This window comes from Dipodomys ordii, unplaced genomic scaffold, assembly GCF_000151885.1.
Source record: "Dipodomys ordii isolate 6190 unplaced genomic scaffold, Dord_2.0 Scaffold2, whole genome shotgun sequence".
Lineage (NCBI taxonomy): Eukaryota > Metazoa > Chordata > Mammalia > Rodentia > Heteromyidae > Dipodomys > Dipodomys ordii.
The window spans coordinates 9,032,849-9,047,764 of NW_012267218.1; the positions used below are offsets into that span (position 1 = coordinate 9,032,849).

The 14,916-nt window shown below is 51.2% G+C and overlaps 1 protein-coding gene across 1 annotated transcript in view; it reads left to right on the forward strand.

The window, feature by feature from the left end:
- Positions 1 to 6: 6 nt before the first annotated feature.
- The window catches only part of Itpk1 (inositol-tetrakisphosphate 1-kinase), a 132,635-nt gene continuing 117,725 nt past the window's right edge, over positions 7 to 14,916 (forward strand). Inside the window, exon 1 of the mRNA XM_013017640.1 lies at positions 7 to 213. Coding sequence (XP_012873094.1) covers positions 119 to 213 — 95 coding nt within the window. The 5' untranslated portion in view covers positions 7 to 118. The remainder of the gene's footprint in view (positions 214 to 14,916) is intronic.

Here is a 14,916-nt window from a genome sequence, read left to right on the forward strand (position 1 = left end):
GCCCGCTCCGCGTCCCCGCCACCGGAGGAGGTTCCCGCACGCTCGCGGCGCGCGCCGGCCCCGCTCTCGGCCTGTGGGCGATTTCCTCCGGACCCAGACTCCCCGCCCGAGGAGGAAGATGCAGACCTTCCTGAAAGGGAAGAGGGTTGGCTACTGGCTGAGCGAGAAGAAAATCAAGAAGCTCAATTTCCAGGCCTTCGCCGAGCTGTGCAGGTAAGGAGGGACCCGGCGCCGGCTCCCGGGGACCCCCGGCCGGCGCCCGGCGCAGCCCCTGCGGCGGCTGGGGACGCGAGAGCCAAACGGGAAGGAGCGGTGCGCAGGGAGGCTGCTTCCGAGCCGCGAGGTGGTCGTGGGGCCATAGGCTGTGCCCGAGGAAATCCGCGGCCAGCGTGGGCGATGGGCTCGGACCGTCGCACTCAGGTGCACCGTGGCCCGCCCACGAGCTCCCCCAGCCGCCCTGGACGCGGTGGGAGCGCGGCTGGGGTTGACGGTGGGACCCGGGAGGCTGGGGAGCCCACGCTGCCGGCCAGGGGCTTAAAGGTACTTTGGGACCGGCGGTTTTTCCTCTTCTGCCTCCTTTCCCTTTAGTGGAGAAGGGTGCCGGCGTGTGTGGAGCACCTACTACGTGCCCCTCCTGCGCTCAGCCCCTCACGCTGTCATTGCATGACACCCGTTTAAGCCCAGTCGAGGCGAGGAGCTGTACTTGGCTTGTGTGTGTTGATTTGCTGTCTCATTAGAGCTTCGCAGTAGCCTTGCGAATGGGCCGGGGTGGTGATTCGGGGCCACGTGTCTGAGAAGGGGGGCTCATCAGCAAGAGGGGTGGGGTACCTCGCCTGGGAGTGGTGCAGAGGGTACTGGATAAATACATGGATAATGGGGTACAATGGTCGTCGGGGCTGGGCTCCCCCTTCTCACTGTGTTGGAGGCTTTCATAGATCTGATTCTTAATCAAATACAGAAGCAGCACCGAGTCTCGGGTCAGGTGTGCTTGTCTTGCTCCACAACTGACTTGCCTCTGAAAAGCTCTCCAATATGCCCCCTCTCCGTGAATGCCTGGGGGGGGGTCCGGTCGTGGGGCCTGAACTCTGGGCCTGGGCGCTGTCCCTCAGCTCTTCAGCTCAAGGCTAGCACTCTACCACTTGAGCCACAGCGCCACTTCTGGCTTTTTTCTTTTTGCTTATGTGGTGCTGAGGAATTGAACCCAGGGCCTCATGCATGCAAGGCAAGTGCTCTACCACTGAGCCACCTTCCCAGCCCCACTTGATAGATTTTTGAAGAGGGGCTCCACTTGCATTTTTGTCCCTGGTGGAGTCCCCAGATCAGTTGGACTTTCTTAGCCTTGTTGCAGAGGGCAAGTGGTAATCTGAAGTGGCACACACAGGCAGGCCTGGCAGGGAGCTCCCCAGTTCCCCTCCTGGCTCTCCACAGGTGCACGAGGAGCAGAGGCTCGGTTGGTCCTGCAACCCTTGGTCCCTGTGTGGGTTTGGCTGCCGTCTCCCAGACAGGCTTCTTAGGAAAAAGCAGGTTTTTCATAGTCAGTAGGGTGTGCAGCGTGGCCCAGAATTCACAAGGAAATGAGAAGGAATGTACTCGCAGAGTTTTGAAAAACCCAGGGCTTTTGGAACATTAAAAAAGGACATTGAACATTATACTGTGTATACACACACTTGTGGAAAGGGTGAAGAAATTTGGAGAAGCCCTTGTGCATGTTCTGAAAGTCCAGTTCTGACGTGAGGCACTGGAGCTCCCCCTGCTGTATATAAGACTTGGGAAAGCCCAGATAATCCCTTGCATGCTTTTTACTGATTGCTGTCTGTGTCATCCTGTGTCTGCAGCCCAAACTTGAGGCTTGTCCTTGGCTTGGTATGCCTTAAAAGAGCCCTAGCCAAGTCCCAGAGCTGGGTCTTCATGCCAGACCTATAGATTGGCTTGTCCTTCTTGTGGACCTCTCTGCTTTTAAGGGGCTGGGGGGCTCAAGACAGCCCTTGGTGTCAATTGATCTAGGAGAAATCAGAAACCTTTCTTTGGAAGGGTTGTTGAGTTTAAGATCTAGTTGCCTTCCTCTGCCAAAGTATTGCTTCAAAGAGGAGGCAGAAGGTCTCTGGGTCATTCTAGAACCCCAGGGCGCCCACTTTGTGTTTTCTTTGGCAAAGCTTTAGATGTTTTGTTGCTTAAGCTTAAGAAGGAAAAGAAAACACCAAAGAGTTTCTCAGTTGTTTCCTTATTACTTCCAGGGCAGTGCCCCCTAGTGGCGTGTCTCTGTTCTGGCTGCAAACGCACCAACTGTTGGTGACCTGAACCTTTGCTGTTGTTTTGTTGGGTGTGAATACCCATGTGATTTTAGCAGCCCCAGAGACATTCTAGATGGACATTGTCATTTTTGATGTTCAGAATCTAGGTCTGCAGTGCTTTTTTATTAGAGAATGGGGAATTGTCTGTGAATTCTGTAGTGAAAAAAGCCAGGGATGTTGGGAAATGACTTGAACTCTGCTCCGAATGTTTGGGGCAGTATTGGTTCCAGAGAGAATTGCTTGACTGGAATGGGAGAAGTTGTTTAGTTGGATATCAGACCTTGTAAAAATGTTTCCTCAACCAGGAAGAGACCATCTCACCTAGCCTTGTCTGGGGCAGGCTCCAGACTTCTCCTTTCTGTGAGTCTACTCCAGGGACCTTGAGACTTGCTCAGAGAGCAAAGCCTGCCCTCAGCAGAAGGCACCCTTGCTCTTCTTATCTTCCCCCAGAATCCAGCTGCTGCTACTTTGTCCCCAGAGACACTTTCCTTACAAGGCTGAGCTGTGCCCTCTGCAAGTGTAATGATGCCCTTGTTCTCTGAGGGAGCAGTTGCTTCTCAGTCACTTCAGTACTGGAACTGAGTCCTGAGAAGTGCCCCACCTACCTTAGGCTGGTAGAAGAGCCAGGCCTTTTCAATGTTTGTTCTGGTAGGATGGGGCCTCTGGCTAGCAGCAGATGGGCCTTTGAATCAGCTTGTGATAACTATTTGTTCCTGTTCCTCCTGTGTCTTCCCCTCTTCTAGGGATGTGGCTCTGGTTGAGTTCACTTGCCCCTCCTACCTTTCCGCTCTGCCCCTCACCTTGGAGTGACTTTGCTGCTCTGTCACCTCCTCTCTGGGTGGCTTGTTTCACAGTGCCCAGAGGGGAGTGGGAGAGGCTAAAGCATAGGTAGAAAATACTGGATGGCTTCATGTGAATTTTACATTTGTTTAATTCTCAGTTCCTTGCTGCTAAATAGCTGCCAGCTCCTGTGTGCATCCATTTTTGTGCATTTCGTCTAGCTCATCTTCTCTTACCTGTTCTTTTCTGCAGGAAGACCTATAAGAGAGGCATGTGGCTTTGTGAAGCAGTTTGATATAAGATGTGGGTAAATGTTATCTTTTTATTTTCCTTTTTTTTTTTTTGCCAGTCCTGGGGTTTGAACTCTGGGCCTAGGAGTTGTCCCTAAGCTCCTTTTACTCAAGAATAGGACTCTATAACTTGAGCTACAACACCACTTCCAGCTTTTTCTGTGATTCATTGGTGATAAGAGTCTTACAGACTTTCCTGCTAAGGCTGACTTAGAACCATGATCATCAGACCTCAGCCTCCTGAGTAGCTAGGATTACAGGATTGAGCCACCAGTGCCTGGCTAAAGTAATTATTATTTTTTATTTTTGGTAATATGAAGTTTGAACTCAGGGCCTTGTGCTTTCTAGGCAGTATTAAATGGTCTTGAGCCACTACATTAGCGTTTTTGCATTAGTTTCTTTTTCTTTTTTCTTTTCTTTCTTTCTTTTTTTTTTTTGCACAGAGCTGGGGACCGAACATAAGGCCTTGCACTTGCCAGGCAAGTGCTCTTCCACTGAGGTAAATCCCCAACCCCCCATCAGCTTTTTTTTTTTTTTTTGGTCTGTCAGTCATGGGGTCTGAACCAGGCCTGGGCACTATCCCTCAGCTCTTTAGCTTAAGGCTAGTGCTCTACCCATTGAGCCACAGCGCTACTTCCAATTTTCTGGTGGTTAATTGGAGATAAGAGTCTGACAGACTTTCTTGCCTGGGTTGGCTTTGAACTGTGATCCTCAGATCTCAGCCTCCTGAGTAGCTAGGATTACAGGCATGAGCCACCAGCTCCCATCTCTTGCAAACTTTTTTAAATCCCTGGCTGGCCTTGAACCAAGATCTCATGATCTCCACTTCTCAAATAGGCAGTGTTACAGGGCTTGAGGTTTGGTGCCCAGCTTTTACTCTTGCTTTTGGTGAGATGCTTGTATTTACCTCATCTCAGGACAGTGATAGAGGAAACTGAGGTTCAGGGAATGTAGAGCACAGCAAAGCTAGTTAGAGTGTTTCCCTGAGTTCAGGCTCAGGGTCATTCCACCTGTGGACATAGCCGCCTTGTTAAGTGTCTTCCTTGCTCAGTTAAGCCAGACATTCGTGGAGGTTTCTGAAGGTTCTTGGCCTTGAGAAACCTGGAGTCCAGCTGGACCCACTCAGCTTGTGGGAAACGTGCTCGGGCCATTCTCGGATCACATTACTGCTGTGTCTTTGCCTCCAGGTACCCTTCATACATTTCCTGGAAGAGACCAGGAGTTGTCTATGCTCACATTTATCAAGCACCTTCTAGAGTCCAGGCCTGGTGTTAGGTTGTTGGTTGTTTGGGGTGTAGCTAGGATCCCCTGCCCTCATGGGGCTGGGAGTTTTGTGTGGATGATAAACAGGCCCTGGAGGCATGCCAGGGAGAGAAGGTGCCACTGGGCTTGTCCCTTCTCCTAGGGTTCGACTTTTTTTTTTGTTTTGTTTTTTAGATACAGTCTTACTATATATCTCAGATTGGCCTTGAACTTGATCCTCCTGCCTCAGCCTCCCATCTGCTGAGATTATAGTTAGGTACTACCATGCCTGGTAGTGCTCTGTCTTTTTCTGGATGTGCTATGGATAGACTCAAGATGTGGTACATGCTAGGGTTCAGTCCTTTTTCTGCTTTTGAAACAGGGCCATCTCAAGTGTTGCTTTTTGCTGGGATGATAACATTCTGGGCTGGAATTTTTATAGAAGATTCTGCTGAAGGAAGTAGAATTGAATGATAGTGTCCTGTGGGGTTGGCTTTTTTTTTTTTTCATTTCAGTGGCTGGATTTGCCCCTATTTTGTATCTGCAGAGGAGGGAGGAGTCAAGATCTAGGCTTGCTTTGCATATAGGGGTATCCACGACCCAGCCTTGCAAATCAACCTCGCTTCCAGCTCTGAGTGCAGCCTGGACCTGCGGTGAGAGCAGTAGTCTGTGTGATCACTGGTTATTTGACGAGACTGTTTTAGGCCTGGCTCTGCAACTGGCCACCCATGTGACACCCCCATGGCCCTTGTAGATTTAATGTCTTTGGACCTGGCAGTTTGCAAGCAAGGTCTGTGAGGCATGCTACTTGACCACCTTGCTGAGGTGGAGAGATTGTGGAGTTGAACCTCAGGTCTGTGGGCTTACTACAGAGGGGCCTATCCTTAACACACATCCCTGAATCTGATGTTTCCTCTCATTGCCCTCAGTGAGTATTATCTGTATCTGTTTTTCTTTTTTCTTTTTGTTGGTTGTAGGACTTGAACTCTGGGCCTGGGGCACTTTCCCTCAGCTCTTCCGCTCAGGACAAGCATTCTACCACTTGAGCCACAGCACCACTTCTGGTTTTCTGGTGGTTAAAAGGAGAGAAGAGTCTCATGGACTTTCCTGCCTAGGCTGGCTTTGAACTGTGATCCTCAGATCTCAATCTCATGAGTAGCTAGGATGACAGGTGTGAGCCACTGGTGCCCTGTTCCTTATCTATTTTATGTGGGGTGGGGAGTGAGAAATCTATATGAATGCAAGGTGCTACTCTTGTTTTTTTTGTTGGATCTTTGAGAAACTTGTTTTGGGTTTCCTGAAAATACCAAAGCTCCTTAGTGATGATACTTCCCTTGCTAGCTAACACTTCTTGTATTTTGTGGGATTTTTTTTTTTTGTCGGTTGTGGAGCCTGAACTCTGGGCCTGGGCGCTGTCCCTCAGCTCTTCAGCTCAAGGCTAGCGCTCTACCACTTGAGCCATGGCGCCACTTCTGGCTTTATCTGTTTATGTGGTGCTGAGGAATTGAACCCAGGACCTCGTGCTAGCAAGTGGTAGAGCAAGGCAAGTGCTCTACCACTGAGCCACCTTCCCAGCCCCTTGGGGCTCTTTTTGCTCAAGGCTAGCATTCTACTACTTTGGGCCACGGTTCACTTCTGGTTTTTGAGTAGTTAATTGGAGATAAGAGTCTCACTGGGACTTTTGTGCCCAGGCTGGCTTTGAACAGAGATCCTCAGATCTCAGCCTCCTGAGTAGTGAGGACTACAGGCGTGAGCCACCCGTGCCTGGATCCTTTTTAAGTATTTAGGTATATGTCAACAATTCACACAATGTGAAGTCAGCCTGTCCCTTTCTTGGTCCTGACTTTAGCTACTCAGGGGAGTTGTGTTGGCACACAGTCCCCACAGCTGCGCACGTGGGAGGGAGGCCCTGCATACCATCTGCACACTGGCCATCTTGCACTTGTTAATTACTGTGGACCATGTCTTCGAGAAACTTCCTTCAGAGAGAGTTCTGGATATTGTCTCAAGAAATGACAGCATGGTCCAGGTCTTTAGCACAGAGTGGTATTCTTCTTCTGGGATTAATAATGTGTACTCTGCTCCCTGTCTTGTGTGCATTGCAGGCTGGGTCAAAGGGCAGGCATCTCACTTTTGCTTTCAGGTCTCGAAACTACTCAAAGAGAAATGGTCCCAGGTTCTACCATTTCAGTCCCGGTGACAGTGAGTGGGGGTGCATCACCCATCTGTGCCCCCAGCACCAGTGTAGGACGGATGCAGGGGTGAGAAGTGGTACTTGGTCTGCATTTCTTTTATGCTAGCGAAGCCAACAGATTCTCCATGTTGTTAGGGCTGACCAGGCTCTAGGCAGCCACCAGGCCTGGCTGCTCACCTATGTGCCTAAGCTTTGGGCCATAGTTTTTCTTTTTCTTTTCCTTCTACGTGGTTTAGCAGTTCTGAGCATTCAGTAAAAGCCCAGTGAAGTGTCTCAGGAGTGCAGTTTCTGAACAGTTGAATCCGTTCTACCTTTAATTTGACTGCCTGGTAAGCTAGTTGTTGAGGGAATGCTATGCCAACTGCTTTTTAAAAGTGATACTGTCCAAAAAGAAATGTACTCGTTACCTGACTTATGTAACTAACCCCTCTGTGCATCTTCTTTATAATAACAATTAAAATGTATTAAAATAGTGATATTCACTTAGAAAGCAAATTGTTGCTTAGGAACTAACTACATACTATATTCCTTATCTGCAAAGTCACTGTCTTAAATACCTTCCTCCTCTCTTCCTGAATTGTTTCCCCCAGCCTTCCCCCTCCAAGGGTCCTGGGGACCACTGGAGCCCACAAGGGTGTGGCCTTGCTTTGAGGAGGGCTTTGATTCCTGAGAGTACTGAAGGGAGCCCATTGGTAGGTCAGGACACACCGAGTGGAAGGGGGCCGTGGAAGGGGGCCGGTCCTTGCCCTAGGCCAGTTCCTCTCCCACCACTGCTGGCTAAAGCCCATGTAAACAAGCCCTTCCTGGGGGTTGTAAATGAAGGTGCCTGTTGAGCAGGCCTGGCGGTTCCCATTGGGCTGTTTGAATCCAGTCTGATGCTTTGTCTCCTCAGAAAGCAGCCTTTGTGGCCTCCGTCTCTCCGGCAGGGCCTCACAGGCTGGTGTGTTTGGGCCCCTCACAGTGCCAGCCTGAGGACTGTGACAGCCTCTGGGAATATCCCCTCCCCCTACCTGCTTTTAAGGTTGAGTGGGGATAAGTTATGGAGATTTGAGGATCCTTCCCTGGAGGCAATCCCAGACTCTTCCCCAGCTCTCCCTTCCCTCTCAGCCTTTAGCTGGGAACCCACCCGTAACTGTCCACCTACACTTAAGTTTGGACACTGCTGTGTACACTGATCTTCTGGGTAACATCTCTTTTCTTTCTTTTACTACGTTTTCAATAATGCTTTGTGAACCCCAGCTACTGGGTTAGTTCTTTCTGACTTGCATACTGCCTGCTTGTTGTCTGTCTCTCCTTTAAAAAGTAGACTCCAGCCAGGCACCCATGGCTCATGCCTATAATACTAATTACTTGGGAGGCTGAGATTTGAAGATCATGGTTCAAAGCCAGCCTGGGCAGGAAGGTCCATGAGACTTAACCTGCAAAAAAAAAAAAAAAAATCTGGAAGTGCAGGTGTGGCTCAATTGGCAAATTGCTAGCCTTGAGCAAGAAATCTCAAGGACAGTGCCCAGGCCCTGAGTTCAAGCTCCAGGACCAACATACAGACAGACACAGTAGATTCTAGGAAGGGAGAGACTTGGGCAGTTTACAGTACCAAGGCCCTGAGTTCAAGCTCCAGGACCAACATACAGACAGACACAGTAGATTCTAGGAAGGGAGAGACTTGGGCAGTTTACAGTACCAAGGCCCTGAGTTCAAGCTCCAGGACATATAATCAATCTCTCTCTCTCCCCCTTCCTCCCTCTCTTCTCTCCCCCTCTCTTCCTCTCTCTCTCTCTCCATTCCACCCTCTCCTTTCCCTCTCTCCTTTTCACCCTCTCCTTCTCTCCCTCTCTTTCCTCCTCCCTCCCTTTATCCTTCTCTCTCTCCTCTCTCTTCTCTCTTTCAGCAATTTACTTCTAACTGGGCCAGAAGGATGCCCCAGGGAGCAAGTGGGTGATTCCTGGTCAGGAAAGAGCTCTTTGGCTTCATTCTTTCAGTCACTCATCAAATCCCTAGTGTTGGCCTGGTGATCCTGTGCTGGTCCTCTCCTTCCTGTACCTGGGCAGGGGAAGGTGGTGCACCCGATGCATATAACAGGCTGCAAGGTACAAACAGCCAGGTTGCCTACAGGACACAGAGAATTATGGCCAAGTGGCAGTGGCCACATAGCATGTGGATCAAAGAATGCCTCTGAGGCGGTAGCATTTAATGAGAGGTGCCAGGAGTTCCCTTCAGGAGCTAAAAGAGCCTCAGTGGGTGGTGGTCACCACCTATAGGTGCTGCAGACCTGCCTATGTAGTCAAGAGTCCTGGATTCCCCTTGCTCCAAGCAGAGTCATCTGGGGAAGGTCGGGCGGCTTTGGGTATAACTGCAGGCAGGCCACATCCGCTGTAGGCAGGTATTCCTCCAGGACCTATTCCTCGACTATGTGACAGAAGTCACATGAGTGACTTCATGACCTTCCTCACACCTGGAGGGGCTGCAGCTGCGCTCTGGGAGGGGACATATGCTCCCCCTGGTTTGCCCCAGTCCAAGCTTTGTGTTGGTGAAGTCGGCAGCTGTGCCTGTGGGTTGGTGGGCTTCCAGGCCAGCTCATTTGCCAGAGCCCAGGCCCATGGGGTAGGTACTTGTGTTCTTCGGTAGTCATTTGTCTACCATGAATCTACGGTGCTCTTCAGACTTGCCCAACCAGAGGTACCTGGGGCTGCTGGTGAGATGGGTGCATGCTTGTCCGAATCTCCCTGGCAGATGAGGGTTCTCTGGGGAGGGGGGAGGGGGCTGGGCTCTTCTTGTGGAACACCTGGCCTTCTGTGTCGTTTCCTAAGTGTGTCCTCTCATCTCCAGCAGTCAGGTGTGGACCGCATGGAGTCCAAACCAAGGCTTCGTGGGGTGGGGTCTCTTCAGGGGGACATTTTGGAGGCAAAGGCTTCCCCCAGGCAGGCCCTGGCTGTGGGTGATTGACTCCTGAGTCTTTGTCCCTGTCTCCCCACACTGGGTGACACTAGTCTAGTAGTAGCCAAATCATCCCATGTCTTGTTGGAGCCACATCCCACAAGGACTTTCCTTTTGGGAAATCCCTTATCTCTCCATCTTTTAGCATTTTTTGCTCTGGCTGCAAGTTTACCCTGGACTGAAAGGTGTTGCTGAAAGGTACCACTTTTGTGTAGGAGACATTCCCAGGGACCAGCTGGCTAGATGTGACCCTGATTACCAGGCCAGAGCAGCCGGAGGTGTTTTCCTCCGTGATTTCTGCCATTAACCTGTGGACTCCTCAGCAGCCATCTTTGTGCATCTAGGGTCATTCAGGCTCCACGCTGGGAAACCGGACATTGGGCCTGTTCAGGTGGCTGCTGAACTCGGAGGGGCCATTTACCCCCTTCTCCCTCGTTCACCAGCGTCTCACACCAGATCTCAGGCTACTGAGAAGCTGCGGGGGCTCTTTATGAGGGGTAAAACAATGTGGGCCTCTTGGTTTCTCTCTGGGTGGAGTTTCCTCCTCACTGTACAGCCAGCCATGCCTGTGGACTGGAAACCTACCCTCCAAGGTGGGAGACATGTTTCTATTTGTGAGGGGCGGGACTGACTCTGGAGAGGCCCCGAGTGAGACCTACCTGGTCACCAGCACTGAGCGTAGAGCAGGGATTTACTGAGACTTGGTTGACTCCTGGAACCATACTGGTTCCACCAGCTTCAGAGGAAAATCCAGGATTCTTTTTTGAGCATGCTCTCTTGCAGTTGTTAGCCTTAGGTGAGCAGTGGGTGATGAGATGACAGTGAACTTAGAACTCAAGACTTGGCCAACTGGCTACAGATGACAGCCTCTCTCTTCCCTCTGTAAAATGGGTATTGCACCACTGGAGCTAGTGAGTACTGCAGGTGCTTGGTAAAGGATAGGACCCCTTGACCTCCTATCCTCCCAGGGCTGGGCATGGACCCTTGACATCTCTGCTGGGACCCTAGTCAAGGCAGATAGACCCCTGGAGCCTTTCAAGGTTGCTGTCCTCCAGGGCATTTCGCAGGAGGGCTGAGGGTGTGGGGGTGCAGAATGTGGCTCTGTGGCAATTTCACTTTCATTTCTGCCTCACAGTCTTTCCATCCAGCAGCCAGGGCTGGCCCACAGACAGGAGGAAACATCCGGTCCCACCCGGGGGCACTTGTCCTAGTGCAGTCCCATGGCCTTCCCTCTGCCTGGAATCAATCTGGGCTGGGACTGGCATTTCTCTGTATAAAACACTCATTCCTTCACCTGCCCATGCGATAGGTACGCAGTGGGAGCCTGCTACATGCCAGGCAAGAATAGTCCTTCTAGGGCCCTTAGTCAGTTAAGGATGACAGGGCTGGCATCTCTCAGGACCTGGACTTAGGGTTCCCTCCCCACCCCCTCCTCTTGTACTGGTGGTCAAACCCAGGACTTTACACATATTAGGCAAGGACTCTTACCACTGAACCATGCCTCCAGCGTAGTATTATTACTATTATTATTATTTTATCATTTTCAGACAAGGCTTCTCCAACTTTATTTGGACTGGCCTCAAACTCTTGATCCTTTCCTCCTCATCCTCTACCTCCTAAGTACTGATCTCTTTATGAGGAATTAGCAATGTGGCCTTTGGTTTCCCTCCTCGTGGAACTTCCTCTTTGCCCCCTCTTACCCCCCATCTAACCTGTATGAAGATGAACACTCCAAAGACTCTGCAGCCAGTCCCATTGTACAGCTGGCCTGTGGGAAGCTCAGATTTGAACTCCGCCTGGCTGACTGTAAGGATCTTTAAGATTTTATTGAAGTCCTAACATTCTTTATGGGATTTTTGAAAAGGAACAGCATGCCAGCCATTCCCTCAGGGGCCTTTTGCCACCTACCTGGGGCAGCCTGGCAGCAGGACTGGTTCTTGCAGGGAAGAAGTTCTGCCTCCTTCACGCTCAGTCCTGTGCTGAGGTAGACTGGATGCCCAGTCCAGTTGCTTACTGCTCTTGAGTGGGAGGGAGGGGAATCGAAGCCCAGCTTCTGGCCTTGGTCTGTAAATGGAGAGATGCCCCTCTGGCCACTGTCGTGGGGAGGGGTCCAGGGACCCACCTCTGGAAGTGCTGGTCACCGCAGAGCTGTCCCCACACTGCACTGTGGGATGTAAATAGTGCAAGAGCGTTTATCCCTGGCACTCACCCAGCCCCTGCCTGCGGGGCTCCGGCTCCATGCTGATGTGGACTGGGCACTTCACATACCTTGCCGGCTCTCCATCCCCATGCAGAAACAGGCTCAGGAGGGAAAGAACCTTCCTGGGGTTTCATAACTGGTTGTGAGTGTGAATGTCAGTGTTAGTGACCCCAAAAGCCAAATCCTTGACCCTAGGGATTTTTTTTTGTTTGTTGGTTTGTAAATACCTAAGCTTGTCTTCATCCGTGCCCTCTCAGTGCCCCTTACTATTCTCTTTCTCCTTTTCAGTTTCAGTTTGGTGCAGTGCTTGCTTGGAGGGTGTCAGGTGTTGATTTGGTTGCTTTGGGGGAGGGGCTGGTAGCAGGTGAACCCTGTGAAATCGTAAGCTGCCCCCTTTGTAAAGCGCTCTGCCCAGAACCCGGCTCTGGGTGCATCTCACCACCCTTGCCAATTATACCTGTTGAAATGCTGTGAGTTGGTATGGACACTGCCAAATGGCTTACTGTTCAGCTGTCAGTCATGTCCCTCCCTGGGGGCCATCTTGGGGACCTTGGAACTTTACCCACTGCAGCTTTTGGATTAAGGAGGTTTGAGAAGCTCCTTAGAAAGACCCATAAGCCTGGAAGGTTTGAGGGAGTACTTTTTTTTTTTTTTTTGCTCTCCTGGGGCTTGACCTCTAGGCCTGGGCACTATCTCTGGACTCCCTTTTGCTCAAGGCTAGCACTCTACCACTTGAGCCACAGCACCACTTCCTGTGATTAATTGGAGATAAGTCACACAGACTTTCCTGCCCAGGCTGGCTTTGAACTGCGATTCTCAGATCTCCGCCTCCTGGGTAGCTAGGATTACAGACCTGAGCCACCTGGTGGCATATTCTTGTTGGGGCAGATTTTGTCATCAGAACAGAGGTACCTGATGAGAGAGTTTCGAGGTCAGGAGCAGGTACACAAAGGCTGCAAGGCTTCATTCCAGCTGTGTGACTTTAGGCCATGCAACCTCGCCGAGCCTTTAGTTTCTGTTCCTAAAATGGGATTTGTCCCTGGCAATTGTGCTGACTAGGCAAGCCAGTTGCCTCAGTGACCCTGGCTGAGCCTCTCATGTTGGAAATCGATTGGCCCATGAAGATGGAGGGGTTGTTTACCAGAAGCTTCTGCGTGCATACCCCAGAATCTGGGAGGAAGGTAATCCTCAGAAGCACCTGGGCAGATTGGGACTGGATTTCTGTGTCCTGCTCATGGGAGGCTTTGAGCCCTACTTGGCCTCTTTACTAGGTGGCTTATTCCAGGTGTTTCACCCATCTTAGCCCTCATTTAGTCCCTATAAGACTTGTCCTTGCTGTATATCAGAGGGCCACAGCTTCCTTCCTTTCCCATGCAGGTTAGAGATTTTCTCTGAAAGGAATGGTGGGTGGGGCGGTGGGGGGGGGGGGACTGCCTCTCACTCATCTGAGTCACCTAGCTCTGCAGGTGTGGAGATTGGTGGAGCAGTTTTTTTTAGAACCATCAAGCCAGAGCTATCCTTGCAGATGAGTACTTAAAGTTCAGGGGGTCGGCCCTGTGGGTCTCTGCACTTGGCAGTTTGACCTGACCTCTGGGGTCAAGTGAGCCTCCCTTGTCCCCAGAGAGCCCAAGGAATGTGAGTCCTGAGATTGTTCTGTTCTCAGCTCTCATTGGGAGGCTCTGTTCCTAGCCAGGATGTTGTTTTTGCTAATGGGCCAGGCTGTTGGTAACCCCTCCATCCCAGTGGATGTTCCTTTATCCTTGTGGAATTCTTTGGATTTGGGATACTCTCTTGGGCAGCCATTTGGGTTTGGGGTACATGCAGTCTGTAGGTGCTTCTGCATCAGCAAAGGCCCGGGACTGCCCAAAGAATGAGATCTGAGGGACAGAGCACATGCCACAGATCTGTTCCTAATGCTGTCTTCTCTGTCCTTACTCTCAGTGGGCCAGCAAATGAGGTGAGCTGTCCTTATGAGGTCAACCATCTGAGCAGCAAGTTGATGTGTGGCTGGTGCCTGTTGAACAGGGGTATGTGTTGGCTCCTTGGTTACCTCCATGTGGATAGAGGGTTCTGACTGAGGTACTCAGGGACTTAGATGTCTTTCTGCTTCTCTGGTCTCTCCACTTGGTTCATTCTCAGGCATGTGTGGTGTGAGGTGAGTGCTCACCAGTGACCCCCATTTTGGGCCAGACACTGGGCTGAGTTCCTAGTGTGCTGACTCATTCGGTCTGGATCACCAACCTGGACCTGTTTCCTAATGAGCCCTGCCTGAGGTCACACAGCTAGAGGGAGGCAGAGCTGAGCTCAGAGCTGCGCTGGCTGCTGCCAGGGCCTCTCTTGTACCCTCAAGTCCCTGTGCACATGCACCAGATTCATTCTGACTCATCTCGGCCTGAGCCACAGGCCTGTCTTGGAACTAGCACTGTGCTGGGAGGGGTTGGTGTGTTCCACTCCCTGCTGCATGACCTGGGTGTGGGCAAGGTGGACTTCCAGAGGGAAGCTGGGAAAAATCCCAGAGGCAGTGGGATGGAGGTGGCAGCCAGGAGGCAGCAGAAGGGCTCCTAGTTCTGGGCTCCAGTGGCTGGTAGGGTGAGGACAGGGGTGCTCTTTACCAGCTTCCAGCTCTTTACCAAGACTGTCCCCAGGAGAGGGACGAATGCCTCCCACAAGTCAATTCCCAAGGCAAGACCCTGGCTTTACCTTTCTTCTCACATAGCCTGATCCTGAAGTACTCTGTTGGGTGCTGGGCCCATGGGTTGGGTGGAGAAGTGGGGATACTTCCTTTACACGGCTCTGGGAGAGGTTGCCCCAGACTCAGAGGATGGAGGAAGGCTTTGCCATCCCTATATCACTATGCAAACCTTGGTGTTTTGACACTGAAATGTTTCAGATGGCAACAGCTGTACATTATGCCACACGTTTAAACAGACTCAGCTGTTGGACTCTGTTCTGCTTGAGGAACACTGAGGTTTCTTTCTGCCAGGA